The sequence below is a fragment of the Trichosurus vulpecula genome, chromosome 8, assembly GCF_011100635.1.
Source record: "Trichosurus vulpecula isolate mTriVul1 chromosome 8, mTriVul1.pri, whole genome shotgun sequence".
Classification (NCBI taxonomy): Eukaryota; Metazoa; Chordata; class Mammalia; order Diprotodontia; family Phalangeridae; genus Trichosurus; species Trichosurus vulpecula.
In genome coordinates, this window is record NC_050580.1 from 205,299,148 (window position 1) to 205,316,147 (window position 17,000).

Here is a 17,000-nt window from a genome sequence, read left to right on the forward strand (position 1 = left end):
ATACATAGGTCAGACCATCTACAAATTGGCAGGCATAATTGGTCAAGTGGTAATAGAAGCTTCCTTCATACTTTAAGAAAACATACCTTTGTGAATGAAGTACTAAAATATTAATTGAAAATAGTTCATTGGATTACAAATGTGAAACTCTCTTGTTAATTATTTTTAAATTTTGGGTTTTTCAACTTCTTACATGTGGTTTAAAAATAAGCTTAAATGTTTACTAAGCCTTGTATCAAACTTTTCCATGCTTGGGCAGATTTGGTCTTCCATTTTGCAGATAGATCAGCCCATTTTCAAAAGGACTCATTTCTGCTTATAGGTCTTAACCTACAAACTATATATATTTATAGTATACACACATATGTTTCCTACTTCCTCTCTGCAGTGAAGTATGGTACTTTGAATAAAGTGAACTCTTAGTAAATGTCATCTGATTATAGCTCACTTACTTTTAGTGTTCCCATTGTGTGTAAACATATCAGATACCTTAGACAGTAAAATCACTAGATATTTTAAATGGGATAAAAAAACTACCTGCGAGAATTGAATTTTCTCAATGGGAATATTGGTTGTTGTTAGTTTTAAAAAATTGTGCATCATCTTTTGTAGGGCAAGCAGAAGTTTTCAAAACAGAAGACTGATAAAGGAAGAATTTTTCAGATTTTTATTGAAAATATTAGGAACAACTTCTCAATCTTTAACCTGTGGTGAGGTAGAATTGTGTACTAACATTGTGCACAAAGACCCCAATAGTGAGTAAACAGACTGATCCATATTATTAACTAGTTAGGAAGAGAGGGTTAAAAGTTTCTAGCTATGCCAAACACACTGCTACAATATTTCTCTGTGTATCTGTAAGTCTTATCATGTAAGGCAGAACTCTGTACAAGTTGTTGAATCTTTTTAATTGCCTGGAGAGAAAGAGGAACCAAGGAAAGAGGCATCAGAAACAAGGTTTTGAATGAAAAGGACCCTTACCCCAAATTAAAAAAAAAAGAATATTGTCTTAGTTATTTTAGGGAATGCTTACTAGGTTAAACAGAATTTTTATCAATCCAGCCCTATTACTATATACATGTTTTAGGATATAATTATATCCTTTGGCAGCTTTCATCTTTGCAGCTTTGGAAGCCTAAAACCATTGAAGAGCCGACTCCCCTCCCCCCCCTCCAGTTTAGCCTATAATAACTAGAGGCAGACACATTGGATTATTTATTAGCGAATTCTTTTCACCTTCTATCTAAGTAGTCATAGGTAAACCCAGAATAGAGCTTTGAGCCACTCCCTGAAAGGGATTCTAGTAACACCCAGTTGGTGTTCCACAACTTCTGCCTCTAAGTTACTCACTTTCCTAGCAATTAGGTAACAAATGCATTTTTCAAAGATTTTCTCGGGCTTCCCCCACCTCGAAGCCAAGAAAATAAAATAAAAAATCAGAGCACCAGGTTTCAGTACGCTGGCTAACCGGAAGAAGTGATCATTTCAGAAGTTTCTTTAGGGAGGTGGGGGACGGACAGAAGGGACGTGTGTGTGTGTGTGTGTGTGTGTGTGTGTAGTGGGGGTGGGATCACGCAGTTTGGCCACTGTGCATTATGTAACCAAAGCACTGGCTGTAGGAGGAAGACTGACATTGAGAAATTCCAGGGGGAGGGGAGCTGCGGCCCTGGAGTTGTACAGCGCGCAGCGCACACTGCTAAGCAGTTCCAAGAAACCTAAAGAGGAAGGTGACTGAGATAAAGAGAATAAATTGGGAATAAGAATAATAAAAATATTTAGGGTAGAGCGCAGTAGAAAATGTCAGGACACATGTAATGTATTTCTTTGATGAAATGGCAGGCTTCCAATTTTTTTTCACATGAATAAGGGGGCTTTGCCCTTTGGGGGATCAAAACCAGTACTGGCAACACAAGATCATTAACGAGACTCAATGATTGGATTTTAAAAATATATATATATATATGTTATTTAAGTATTTTCGCTCATCAGGGCAAAGTCCCTAATTTTTTTTTTTTAAGTAGGAAACCGGCCCAAATACTACAATCTTCTGTCCGTCTTCACATTCCCAGCCCCAAAAGAGCTCCTGTAATGGTACTGCCCCTTTAAGACCTGCTCTCTTTCCAGCTCTACAAAAGGGAGTGACCTCTGGGCTTTGACAGCTCCCCTAATAACTACCATCGCTCAGGCTCCACCCACTTGGCGACAGTCTTCTCCGATTGGTCAGCGGGCCGGTATCCCGCTCTCTGATTGGCCATCCGCTTCCCCTGAGCAAACCTTTAGAACTCTGAGACAGACAATATTCTGTTACATTGTAGCAAAATGGCGACTGTCATTCACAACCCCCTGAAAGCGTAAGTAAGACTAAAAAATGTACATATTCCGCGTGGTTTCAATATGAAAAAAAGGGCGCCTTTCTCGGTGCGGATCGCAGGCAATGCACAGCGTCTCCAGGCTCCTCCCAACCTTCGCATTCTCTCTTTTCTTTCAGATTCTTCTTTTTTCCCCCCTCCCAACCCGCAGAAATGTCAGGAGATGCAATTAACAAGAAGAAAATTGTTACATTTGTGTTCTGCTTAATTGGTGGAAGGAGAGAGAGAAGGGAGCAGCTGGGGGACACTGGCACCGGAGCGCTGGGAAGCTCCGGGGATTGTAAAGAGCTCAGGGACTGGCACGATTCTGAGCTCCACTAGCCCCACGGGGTGGCGAGTTGGGGGACATGGGGCGGTTGGAATTAGAGGTGTGTGTGTGTATGTATGTGCGTGGAGAAGGGCATAGAGAATGTTTTAAAATGCGCTTGAAGAAGTCGAGCGCACCCGTATCCAATGACAGGTTTTTCCTCTGCTGCTTCAGCCAAGCCCGGAGATCTGGACACCGGGCGCCTGCGGAGTTTGCAGTGCTTTTCTGATCTTACTCGGAGGGTTCTTTCCCTCCCGCCTCCAATTCGTTTTTCTACAAACCTTCCGGAGTTTTGAGTGACTTCTTCGAGGGAAGCAATCTGTCCTCTGTGATTGCAGGTCCAGGTGGCTGCCTCGGGGCTTTCCTGACAGGGCAGCTCTGGGAGCATTCCCTTAGCTCTTTTTCATCAGGGGGTGTGTGTGTGTGTGTGTGTGTGTGTGTGTGTGTGTGTGTGTGTGTGTGTGTGTGTGTGTGTGTGTGTGTGTGTGTGTGTGTGTGTATGCGTTGAACATAGTAAATTAATTACTCAGGTTAACCTCTGGTTGATTTCGAGGAAGGAACGAGCTGCTGTTCTTATGAATGATTTTTTTTTGGGGGGGGGAGGTAGGTAATAAATACACAGTGGAGGAGGAGACAAGATTTGTGTTTCCTCGCTCGAAAAGGCAGCCTTTACTTAGAGCCAGAGCGAGGGGGCAGGTGCCTCTAGATGCTGCCGAAAGACTTTGAGCGAGCGCCCAGATCCGGGACAGAGGGAGGGCTACGGGAGGGCACGCAGGGGCCAGTCCTCTTTCTCTAGATCGAGTTTCTTCCTTCCTTTCTTGCTTGCTTGCTTCTTTCCGTCGCTCTTTCCAGTTCAGGGTGCCGTTAAGCTGTCAGACTGTGAAGGGGGCAGAGTCCGGGGGTGTCCTCAGGGGATGAGCGTGGCGCTGCAAAGGGTGTCTGAGTGGGAGAGGAGTGATGATCCCTCCGAATTCGCACGATCGAGGAGAGCCCCTAGACTCTACTTACTTCCCCAGGACCTCCTAGTTAGATCGAGTGGGTGTCGGACTTTCCAGAGATCTGTGGTAGGCAGTGACCTGCATTCTTTCAACTCCTCGCTGCTCAGCCCGCCTCCCTCTCTTCTCGAGTTGGAAACACCTCAGAGCAGAGGGCTTTCCGGGGACCGGTGGTGGCAGCCACTGATACTGCCTCGGTGTCTACCCCTATCGCAACCCCGCTCCGCTGGGTGATAGTAGCAGCAGTTAAGGAGTGATTGGAGGAAAGCTTCTATTGGGAAAAGGGTGAACGAAGGGAATGTGACGTATTGATTTCACCTTTTCTTATATCGGCAAGAACAAGAAAAAAGGAGAAAAAAGCGGCAACTTGAATTTTCCAAACCTCAGAGTAAAAAAAAAAATATGTATAGACAGACAGACAGATAGACAGACAAACAGACAGACATTTTTAAAAAGAGACAGTGAAGAAGACATCGGAAGCCTGGGTTTTTAAGACAGTTGCTCCTGCGTCTCTCCTTCAGGATCTTGGATAGGTTGTACTTTATCACCACAGGGTTTCACCCAAGAAATAAAATGTTTTATGACAGCATAAATGGGTGTAACTTCTCCGTGTCCTATCTTTCCTTCCCTTGTTCAATCAGTCAGGTTCAACTGCATTCAGCAGCTGATTTGCCGTCCACCTATTTCCAGTACAAATTACATGGAAGTGGTAATACCACTCCATAGAAACTTAAGTTAACTGAATCTATTGGGAAAGATGCGTGCTGATGCTACAAGGTAGCGTACACGAATTTCAATCGTCACCCTCTCCCTTTCACTATTTCTTTTGATTGTAGGAGTAATATGTCTATAAGGGGAGGAGTTAGAAGGGAGAAAACCTGGAAGGGGGTGGCCGAATTTCCTCGCTGTTTAGGAAAATTAATTCTGCACCATTATATTTGGACTTTGTATAATTGCGAACAGTTGCAAAGGTGATGTTTTTGTAAAATCATAACTCTCTACGTGCGTACACGCGGGGCGCGCACACACAAACCCGCACTTCCCCCCTTCCCCTCGCCCCCTTGCTTTTTCTTGGTGGGAGTTGAGGAGTAATTTATAATTAGCCCCTCCTTTCTAAATCTCAACCCCTTTCCCTAGGGGTGAGAGGAGGAGGAAACAATACCTATGGAGGGCGAAGCTTCTCTGCACTTGACGTCTTTTAAACTACTAATGTAGTAGAAGAAACAGGGTTGTTACTGGCAGCCTGACACCATCTGCCTCCCCTCCCCCTTCTTAACTTGTTTAATAAAACATCTTATATATTTCATTTGTTTTTAAAAGTTGCTGATCAAGAAACAATACACACATAGATAAATTATGCATGGGATAAATTAGAACAAAAGCTGTAAGACACATAATGCGGATGGGGATGGTGGGGGAGGAAGGGGGAATGGGGGAGGGGAAGGAGGGATAGGGCGGGAGAGGGAGGTGGGAGAAGAATGATTTCGAGTGCGATGTTTTTATCCTCATGTGTCCTTCCTGACAATGAAACAGAGCCGAACGACATTAGCATTTCCTCTGTCTGCGTTTTGATTATCTCCCCCCACCTCTCTCTCTCAAAAAGAAAGAAGGAAAGGGTGTGTGTGGTGGTGGTGGGGGGGAGAGACAGACGCCCCCTATAGAAACTGGTCACACAAAGGTTTTGCTCTGAAATTGGGGTGGTGGGGGTGGTGATGGATAAAGTGATAACTCTGCTGGGAGAAACTAGCTCAGGTTTCAAGCAACATCTCTGTTGGACTCTGCCATACATATGGATCATTTTTAAACTGGCTTTGTCCATGTGGGATATGCAATACAGTAGGTACCTGGTCTTAAATTGATTGCACATTTTGTATCTCCCTGTCTCCTCTTCGATATCTCAACTTCCTTTCCTGTTACTTTTTATTGCACCCCTTATCCTCTTTTTTGAGTAGATTCATTCTGTGTGGTTGCCTTTAACCTCTTAGGGGCTGCTAGGGACAGAGATGGGGGTTGGCTAGACTGATCAGACCACAAAAGAGGAAGCAGCAGGTATTCCAACCACTGCACTGCCACATCTGGGCAAAATACAATTTAAAAGCGCTGATGGGTGCTTGTAGTAATCTAGGTCTATTCCACATTATCAATTATATTGTCTGAGTTTGATGTATGGATGCCACATTGAACACATACACAAGCACACATTAAGAGCTGTGTGGTAAAACTTTTATGATACACATGCTCACAAAATATGAATCAGATGAGCATTGTATAGAAGATAATTTATTGCATATTGTATTCTGATTTATTACTATTTGTCAATAGAATCTTAATGCACTTAATACAATTAAAATCTTAAAATACAGTTGAAAAAGCTAATTCAGAAATCCATGCTGATATTCCTATATTCAGGATGATCCTTCAATTTCCTTTTTTTTAAAGTCAAGTTGTTAAAAACCTTAACAGGAATAGAAGTTAAATGGGATATCTGAATCATTTGGTCAGATATTAATATTACAACTGTAGTATCAACTGAGAGGCAGGATTGGGTAATGAATAGACTATGTATGGGACTTGGAGTTAAGGAAGACCTGAGTTCAAATTTTGACTGTTATAACTAGTTCTAGAAACATGGTCTAGTTAACCTCTTTGAGATTCAGGCAAATCTGTAAAACTTTTAACTGTATAGAAGGGTTGCCATTTGCCCTCTACTAATGAAATGACAGGTTTTTGATATATTATAGAAATTAATCATTCATTACTTTAATATTTCAGTGCCTCAAGGATTTGTGATTTAATTAGTGTGGGTACAATATACCTCCCCCCCTCCCCAACTAATGTAGATCATAACCCTTCTATGCTTTAGTAGACATTTCGTGAATTGTGACTCACCCTAGGTCGATTCCTTGGTGATCAATCTGTTCTCTAAACTTAGCTAAACTGGTCAATGGAGGACAGACAGAACCCACTTCTGGGCTGTTACTAAAGCCTTTCCATTTCAGTCGAAACTTCCAGAGTTTGTTCTCTGCTGGCATAGCCTTGGAGAGCCTAGGGTCACTTTCGTGCCATGATTAGACATCAGAATGCAACTATAACAGAGAAATAATTTGTTAATGAAAAATTTTGGAACAAAGAATATTTTGTCTTAAAGTAGTTATCAATAAAGGGCCAGATTAGTAGACTCCTGAAACCCTGGAGCTATGAACCTCTACTAAAGATCTATTCTGATTGTGGAATGTGTGTGGCCTTAGATTCTTAAAAGTTATGCTGGTAAATTGCAAACGCTGACGGGTCCTACCAAGTGGAGAAGGTTGGGCTGTATGTAACAATGGACTGTGTGTCCTTGTCACCTGAAAATAAGTCTAGTTAAGTTTAATAATAGCTAGCATGTATATAGGGCTTGCAAAATGATTTACAAATATCACATTTTATCCTCATAACAATCTTGGGAGGTAAGTGTGACTATTATTTCCATTTTATAGATTGGGAAACTGAAGCAGACAGTGGTGAAGTGATTTGTCCAGGGTCACAGCTACTAAGTGTCTAAGGCTGGATTTGAATCCAAATCAGGTGCTCAACCATTGTGCAACCTAGCTGCCCATTACCAGAAGGCTGGTCACTAGGTCTATATTCTTTTGAATAAACAAAAGAACATTTGTTAAGCACTTATACAAAGCACTGTGCTAAATGCTGGAGATGCAAATAGAAAGATGACAATCTCTGCTTTCAAAGAACTCACATTTTAATGGGGAAAATAATCCATAGAGGAGTTTTTCCCTGAAAGCCAGATGGAAAGCTCTCATGGTTCTTAGGGTGCAAAATCTACTTTAATGCATCGACATCATTCCTATGACTACTTGGATAGAAAGTGAAAAGAATTTGCTGATGAAACTCATGTCTATTTCACATGACCAAGAACTTTGTTAGTGAAAACTTCTTTTTCCCCACTCTTCCATAACCATGGATGCTTAGTAGGAAGAGGATGTTGCACCTGCAGAGGCAATTGTTAGATAGCATCTCTGCAAAGATTGCTGCTTTGGACCATGGTTTCAAGGACTTGACTAGAAGCAGAGATCTGGGGGAGGGGTCTCCAATTATTTCCAGAATTCTTGGGCCTTACTGGCTGTTGGTGACAGATGGTTGGCAGGGGGTGGTGCAGGTAGAGATGGTGATCCCTCCCTCCCCTTTTTATTTAATATTTTTAGTTTTCAGCATTGATTTTGAATTACAAATTTTCTCCCCATTTCTACCCTCCCCCCTCACTCCAAGATGGCATATATTCTGATTGCCCCGTTCCCTAGTATGCCCTCCCTTCTGTCACCCCACTCCCCCCATCCCTTTTTCTCTTACTTTCTTGTAAGGCAAGATAGATTTCTATGCCCCATTGCCTGTATATCTTATTTCCCAGTTGCATGCAAAAACACTTTTGTTTTTGAACATCTCCTTTTAAAACTTTGAGTTCCAAATTCTCTCCCCTCTTCCTTCCCCACCCACCCTCCCTAAGAAGGCAAACAATTCAACATAGGCCACATGCATATCATTATGTAAAACCCTTCCACAATACTCCTGTTGTGAAAGACTAACTATATTTTGCTCCCTCCTATCCTGTCCCCCTTTATTCAATTTTCTCCCTTGACCCTGTCCCTTTTTGAAAGTGTTTGCTTTTGATTACCTCCTCCCCCTATCTGCCCTCCCTTCTATCATCCCCCCCTTTTCATCCCCTTCCTCCTTTCCTGTGGTGTAAGATACCAATTGAGTGTGTATGTTATTCCCTCCTCAAGTCAAATCTGAGGAGAGGAAGATTCACTCATTCTCCCTCACCTGCCCCTCTTCCCTTCCAACAGAACTACTTTTTCTTGCCACTTTTATGTGAGGTAATTTACCTCATTCTATCTCTCCCTTTCTCCCTCTCTCAAAATATTCCTCTCTCATCCCTTAATTTGATTTTATTTTTTTAGATATTATCCATTCATATTCAACCCACCCTGTGCCCTCTGATTCTCTCTCTATATATGCGTGTATATATATATATATATATATATATATATGCATATATATGTATATTCCCTTCAGCTACCCTAATACTGAGGTCTCATGAATTACATACATCATCTTCCATGTAGGAATGCAAACAAAACAGTTCAACTGTAGTAAGTTCCTTATGATTTCTCTTTCTTGTTTACCTTTTCATGCTTCTCTTGATTCTTGTGTTTGAAAGTCACATTTTCTATTCAGCTCTGGTCTTTTCACTGAGAAAGCTTGAAAGTCCTCTATTTTATTGAAAGTTCATATTTTGCTTTGGAGCATGATACTCAGTTTTGCTGGGTAGGTGATTCTTGGTTTTAATCCTAGCTCTATTGACCTCTGGAATATTATATTCCAAGCCCTTCAATCCCTTAATGTAGAAGCTGCTAGATCTTGTGTTATCCTGATTGTGTTTCCACAATACTCAAATTGTTTCTTTCTGGCTGCTTGCAGCATTTTCTCCTTGATCTGGGAGCTCTGGAATTTGGTGACTATTCCTAGGAGTTTTCTTTTTGGGATCTTTCTGAGGAGGTGATCTGTGGATTCTTTCAATTTCTATTTTACCCTTTGGCTCTAGAATATTAGGGCAGTTCTCCTTGATCATTTCTTGAAAGATGATATCTAGGCTCTTTTTTTGATCATGGCTTTCAGGTAGTCCAATAATTTTTAAATTATCTCTCCTGGATCTATTTTCCAGGTCAGTAGCTTTTCCAATGAGATATTTCACATTGTCTTCTACTTTTTCATTCCTTTGGTTCTGTTTTATAATAACTTGATTTCTCATCAAGTCACTAGCTTCCACTTGCTCCAATCTAATTTTTAAGGTACTTTTTCTTCAGTGGTCTTTTGGACCTCCTTTTCCATTTGGGTAATTCTGCCTTTCAAGGCATTCTTCTTCTCATTGTTTTTTTGGAGCTCTTTTGCCATTTGAGTTAGTCTATTTTTTTAAGGTGCTATTTTCTTCAGTATTTTTTGGGGTCTCCTTTAGCATTGTTTTTCATGATTTTCTTGCATCACTCTCATTTCTCTTCCCAATTTTTCCTCTACTTCTCTTACTTGCTTTTCCAAATCCTTTTTGAGCTCTTCCATGGCCTGAGCCCAATTCATATTTTTCTTGGAGGCTTTTGATGTAGGCTCTTTGACTTTGTTGACTTCTTCTTGCTGTATGTTTTGGTCTTCTTTGTCACCAGAAAAAGATTCCAAAGTCTGAGTCTGAATCTGAGACCACTTTTGCTGCCTGTTCATGTTCCCAGCCAACTACTTGACCTTTGAGCTTTTTGTTGGGATATGACTGCTTGTAGAGTAGAGAGTACTTTATCCCAAGCTTGAGGGGCTATGCTACTGTTTTCAGAGCTACTTCTACACAGCAAGCTCTGCCACACCAGCACTCCTTTTCCCCCAAGAATCGCCAACCAGGATTGCAGCCAGATCTAGGCAGAGCAAAGCAGGCTTTGCACTCCTGCTCTAATCTGCTGCTTAATTCCTCCCACCAGGTGGGCCTGGGGCCAGAAGCAACTGCAGCTGTAGCTCTGGAAGCAGCCTCAGAGCTGCACCACCTCTGCCGCCCCTGGGGCGGTAGCTGACTGCAAACTCCTTTTACTCTGTCCCAGCAGCTTTTCCCACTAACCTTCTCTATTATCTTTGGCGTTTGTGGGTTGAGAAGTCTGGTAGCTGCCACGGCTCACTGATTCAGGGCGCTAGGGCCTGTTCTGCCCAGCTCCTGGTCTGGTTGGTCCTGGAGTGGCCCACGCTGGGCTCTGCTCCGCTCAGCTCCCAGCTCCATGTGATAGACCCTTCCCAGTGACCATCCAAGCTGTCCTGGGCTGGAGTCCTGCTTCCCTTTGCTATTTTGTGGGTTCTGCAGCTCTAGGATTTGTTCAGAGCCATTTTTAATAGGTGTTTGGAGGGACCTGGGGGTGGGGAACTTAAGCAAGTCCCTGCTTTCCAGCTGCCATCTTGGCTCTGCCCCCTCGCTCCCCCTTTTTTTAAAACAAGGGTTGTTCTCTTCTTTGATGGCTACAGGAGCCAGGCTTGAAGTGAGGTTGGTTGTCTGGGTTGGGGACAGAGCTGACATTCTTAAAGTTCTTGGGCTCAGGATTTTAGGCTGATACCATGAGCACATGGAGGGAGTTGGTGATGGTGGTTTGACCCATTTGGCACATGTTGTTTCCTCAGGGTGCCTTGCTGCTTCAATTAGGTTGCATTTTCTGCCCATCAGTGACCACAAAACCTCACGAAACTACTAAGGCATGAAGGAACTGTGAGATACATTCGTGGAAAATGTGCCTTTGCTAATGAAATCACACATTCTTAAATTATTGAAGCATGAGACAGAGCTAGGGCCTGGACCTGTAATTTCACTGGTATAGGGACTTCCTGGGTGAGGAAACTCCCTACACTAATTCAGATTGGCACCGTCTCTACAATTCGTAGCTTTGAAGAGTTGCCTAGAACATTGAGAAGTTAAGTGATTTGCTTAGAGTCACATGGCTCATATGTGTCGTAGGTCTTCCTGGATTCCAGTCTAGTTCTCTATCTGTTATGCCTACTGTCTTTATATTGAATAAGTATAACTTATGTAAACTTAGGATTCAGTCTGTCCATAGAGGTCTTCCTTCTCCAGAGGGGTAAGAGATAGCAATAACTCTAATGCATGATGACTCCATGAATGCAACTTCTGACTCCAAAGGAATTCTAGCAACCTCAGTATGAGTTCTTACATACATATCTACACATACACACACCCACCCACACACCCTTATAAATAATACTTTATTAATGTCTTTTGTATTTACATCTGTATTTCACTTCTTCCTCTTCTAGATTGACCATTCCATTGTGACAAAGAAAAACAATAAAGCAAAAAAAAATCAGATACAGTAACCACATCTAAACAATGATCTGGGACCTCCATTGGATTTTCCCTTAATCAAAGTCTGACTTTCTTTTAGTGATCTGTTTATTTATGTTGCTATAACCCTTGTGTTTACTATCCTTTTGGTTCTGTTAATCAGTTCATATGCATTTTCCTGTTTTTCTATATTCCTTGCATTCCTCCTGTTCATCAATATTGAATGAATTAATCAAGATTGAATATTTATATTTACCAATAATGTTCCATTGCTTTTATATTCTATAGTTTTCTCAGGTATTCCCCTGAAGTTTACTTACGTTTGGTGTTTCCAAGAGATGCCTGTAGATTGGAGTATTTGAAAAAGTTGCGTCCCCCTTTCCTCTCTTAAGTGTAAAACAATGCTGGCTACAAATGTTAGAGCCATTTTGCAGTTCCTAGAAAGGGCTGGTTATTACCGGGTGGTAACCTGTGCAGCTTTTGCCCTCATACCACACCTGGCTGAGACTTGGGTCACCTGGCAAAACTTATTAGCACATATACCCCCATTTTACAGTTGAGAAAACTGAGGCAGACAAATGACAGTTAAGTGACTTGCCCGAGATCACACAGGTAGTAAGTGTCTGAGCCTGGATTTGAACTCAGGTCTTTTTGACTGTAGGCTCAGTACTCTATCTCCTTCTCCACCTAGCTGCCAGGGTGGGTCTGTATTTCTGTTCCTTGAAATCTAAAACTGAATTTGTATTCTAGTTTTTTGTCTTTTTCTAGGAGTCATATAAACATTCCAGTCTTATCAATGAGGAAAATTGAGGCTGAGGGAAGGAAATTTAATTGGTCAAAGTTAAGTAGCAGGCCATTTATATAGTTAGGTCTCCTATATACATGTCTTCACGTATTCTAAGGTGATTTTATTCATGTGGACAGTGTCTAGTTATCAACACTAAGAATTAAGGATTTTATTTTTTGATAGTTCCCACTGTCTTCTATACTTTTAATAGACTCCTCCTTTCCATCTCTATCTCCATCTACTGAAATCCCTTCATTTCTTCAAGGCCCAGTTCAGCTGCTATCTTCTCCATGAGATTTTCCCTGACAGCACTGCCCTCTCCCAAAAGAAAGTGATCTCTCCCTCCCCATATTTCTCACAGAATTTTGCCTGACCCTCTCCTTTATAGTTATCTAACTCTTCATATGATCATAGGACCCCCTTTACAATAGAATTATAGATTTCTGGAAGGTACCTTAGAGGCCATAAAATACAGCTTCTTCATTTTATAGATAAAGAAACTGAGGCAAAGACAGGTTAAGTGACATGCCCAGGGTCATACAGTCTTTCTCCCTTTTTAGATTGTAAACTCCTGGAGGGTAGAGTCTGTGTTGTGTCTATCCTTGTGTAGAAGGTGTTCCTAGAATGTAAGCCTTCCTGAATCCTCATCTCCTTAAAGAAGTGCTAAATTTCCTTAAAAAGATTAGTTCTTTTATAAGATGTGAGCTCTCTTGGCTCTGGTTCCTTTCTCCTTTAATGTCCAAGTAAGAATGATTGATTGATTGATTTGTGGCCAGTAGGAACTGGGCTATTTGGGCTTATGCCCTTGGACCTAATTTAAAAGGAGAGTTGAATAGGAAGGGAAAGGGTGGAGACCAAAACTGGGAGGAGCAATGCCATAAATGGACACTTATATTTAGATCCCAAGAAGGAAAGGAAGACTGCATATCTCTGAGGTCTTTCTAAAGAGAGAAGCATATGAGCTCAGAAATTATGGCAGCAGTATAGTGACCAGGACTTCCAGGGACATGAGTAGGAGCAGCTGTGGAGGAGTGATAGAAGAATTCCTGAACCTGAGTTCAGTAAAGTGGACCAGCAGAGAAGTTACTGGATTAAGCAGGATTTGGGGCTGAGGAACAATAAAGGACGGAGTTATAGTGTGAAGGAACAAACCTAGACCGTCTCTCTTACTAGCACTATGAGTTATATGGATGGTGCAGGTACAAGGAAAGGGGAGTTAGTTCTCTAGCTATTCTGAATACTTTCCCCTTGGGAGGGGGTGCCTTTAGCCTGAGGAAAATATTATAAATCTGGATGACTTTATATGTCCACTGGAGAGATGGGGATTACCGTAGGAATGGGTTTCTTGATTCTCTAGTAACATTGTGTTCTCTTTGGTGGTGGTGGGGACCCTCAATCTAGGAAAATATTATAAATCTGGAGGTCTTTATAGGTCTCTAGGGGATAGGTAGGGGCTCACACTAGAGGGAAGAAGTGTCTTACTAGATTATGGGCTTAACTATATATTCTTTGCATTTTTTTGATTGGGTTAAATAAAACCTGTCTTATATTTAATATCTTGTCAGCCTGAATACTTGCATGGGAGCTAAGGACCTTTTCCTTAAACATGAATCAAGTTCTGATGTGCCCAGTGGAAACCCTGGATTGGGGCAAAACAAGGCATATTCTAATGGCTCCAGAAGAAACTTCACATGGGAACATAAGCCAAAAAGAGGATTTTTTGGGAGTAAGAATCAAGATCGAACTTGGCCTATATAAGCTCAGAGCTTTGGTTCTGACCATTTTTGTCTTTGGAATATGAGAACAGTACCTTGCACACAGCAAGTTTGTAATAAATAAACTCCACCCTTCCTGCTGTTAACCAGTTTAGATGTCAGTTGACATGGTGTAGTGATAAAAACACTGCACTGGGAATCAGACCTTGATTCACATCCTAGCTGTATCACTTAAGTAGCCTGTGACCCTCCAAGTCTTAGTTTCCTCATCTGTGAAATGGGGGATTGGAGTAGATGATCTCTAAGGTACATTCTAGTTTAGAATTTTTATGATTCTATTACAGTAAAGGGTAAAGAGGGGAGATTCCAGTTTTGTATCTCTACCTACCTCTTTCTGTTAAGTCTGTCTTAACAAGAGTGGAGCTACTAAGTGGGAAAACCTGTATTTTGGGCTAAGGCTTGCCTGATGTGACCTGACAGATCTTGAAGGACAATGGCTTTTGGTCACCTCTAAAAATAGCTTTCAAATTTCTTCACTTTACTTCAAAATGGCAAAGAATCATAGATTTATATCTGGAAAGGGACTTAATGATTTAATTAGTTCCTTATGACAGATAGGGAAACTGAGACCAAAAAAATAAAGAGACTTTCCCAAGATCATACAGCCTTACATCAGGTTTTATGATCAAATATCCATCCCTCTTTCCATTACATTATATTGCCTATTGGAATTCAATTCAACAAATATTTATTGGGTGATAACTATGTACAAGATACTGTTTTGGTCTGGTGGGGACAAAGGAAGAACTTATTCACCTATTCCATCTCTCCTTTTTTATTACTAGAGGAAAAAATTAAAATTGCCCAAACTTCCTTAGCCTCATCAGAAGTAGTGAGAACCTGAGGAATGTCTTTGCTTTTGATGAGCCTTTTAAATTTAGGACAGTGCGGTGGTGCAGTAGAGTGGAGGACTAGAAGTCAGGAAGTTAGGAAGAGCTGAGTTCACTTAGTGGATGTCCCACAACCAGTAAGTCATCCGGGCAAGTCATTTCATTTCAACCTTAGTTTTCTCATCTGTAAAATAAGGATAACAAATCATACCTTCTTTATAATGTTGGTATGAAGATCAAATTAGATTATATAGATACATACATATTTACATGCACATACACACATATATAGTATTTTAAAGTTTGCAAAGCACTATATAGATATAGATATACATGTATCTACATGTCCATATAGCTGTATAGTGCTTTATGAAACTTAAAGGGTAATTTAAATGATAGTAGCAATTATTTAATTCATGCCAGAAACAAAAACAGAAACATTATAATATAATAAGCATGAATGCTATGTTAAAACAGAATGAAGACCCTCTGGAGGGTCCTTGTAGACCACATTAAAAGTATGGGTCACACTTTCAGAACCACTGAAAAACATAATACAGTGGAAAGATCACTGGATTCACAGTAAAAAAACCTGGGTTCAAATTTCAGCTCTTCTCCTCTTAGTACCTGTGTGACCCTGGGCATTTGCCTTTTTACCTCTTTTGGCCTCAGTTTCCTTATCTGTAAGATTAGAGCATTGAACTAGATGATCTGTAAGGTCTATTCCAATTCAAAAGTCTTATGATCCTGGGTTATGTTTAGAATCATGAATAAAGATTAAACCCTTTCTGGGCTTTTTATTCACATCAATGAAAGAAAATTAACCAGGAACAAGGATGGAAACTGAGGCTGATGGTTCAGTCAGGTGGATTTGGGTGACGGAGGGATTTTCTCTTCCTGTCATCATCATGGAGCTTTATATTATTTCACTATCTGAAAAGTAACTTCTGTGGCTTTAGAGTGTCTTAAGAATCACTCAAAAACAGAAATATAGCCAAGTGCTGTAAGCTTCTGGCCAAGAAATGCCACAACCTTTGAAATATTTGCTGCCCTGCTTTTAAAAAATTTTTCGATTCAACATTTATTAATGATACTAGATTATTTTATTTAGTGCTTTAAAGTTTTAAAAGTTTTACATACATTAGCTCATTTAAGCCTGCTTATTAAGCACTTACCATATGTGTGCATGTTGGGCACTGGGCTTGTCATGACCCAGCCACGAGCTGTCCCTTAATGCATGGGCATTTCACAAAGAAAGGAAGAAAGTGGGCTAAGGAAGAAATCCTGTGTGGTCTGAGAGGGCAAAGGGGCTTCTTTTTTTTTAAATAAACATTGAAGGGACTATTAAAAAAATGCTGCCTTTCAAGTAATAGAGTTTTCATTTCATTGCATGAGTAACAACTTGGGTACAATTAGGTGTAGTGTTTCTCATTTGTCCTGTTACAAGTGTCTGGTTACAGTCTGTCAAACCCTATGGATGGATGGAGCTAGGCTTCATAAAGCTTTCATTGAAGAAAGGTTTCTGGAGCCTGTTGTATGCATCTGGGTTTTACAAAGACTATTTAGGATCAGGTGCTAGGTGTATGATGGGAAGAACAGGACGTATTGGGCTGAAAGTAGTTTCTTGGTTGCATGTTTGGTGATGGCAGAAGATTATATGTTTATGGGGAGCACTGGGTCCAAGGGAGACAGACTATGTAGGGGTATGTTTAGAGGGAAGGAGGAGCATGAAGATTAGGCTCAGCAATCCTCATAATGGGGTTCAAATAGCCAACAAAGGGTTCCAGAGAAGAAAACAGAATGTTAACAAGGGGTCCATCAGTCACTCTTACCTCAGGTTTGATCCCTGGGTGACAATAATAGGAGGACCATATCTAATCCCTTAGGCATGACTAATGAAACTTACCCCCTCCCACCCCCTCAAAAAACCCCCAAACCTCTTTCCTCCTCTTCAAATCTAATGACTGTTGTATTTGCAGGTTGCTCAGAAATAGACATTTATTATTATTGTTTTTTTTGGGAGGGGGGAATCCACCTTGCAAATCTGCCCTGTGTAATTAATTG

The 17,000-nt window shown here is 41.0% G+C and overlaps 1 protein-coding gene across 1 annotated transcript in view; it reads left to right on the plus strand.

Moving 5' to 3' along the window:
- Positions 1–2,319: 2,319 nt before the first annotated feature.
- The window catches only part of DPF3 (double PHD fingers 3), a 420,028-nt gene continuing 405,347 nt past the window's right edge, over positions 2,320–17,000 (plus strand). Inside the window, 1 exon segment of the mRNA XM_036736699.1 lies at positions 2,320–2,351. Coding sequence (XP_036592594.1) covers positions 2,320–2,351 — 32 coding nt within the window.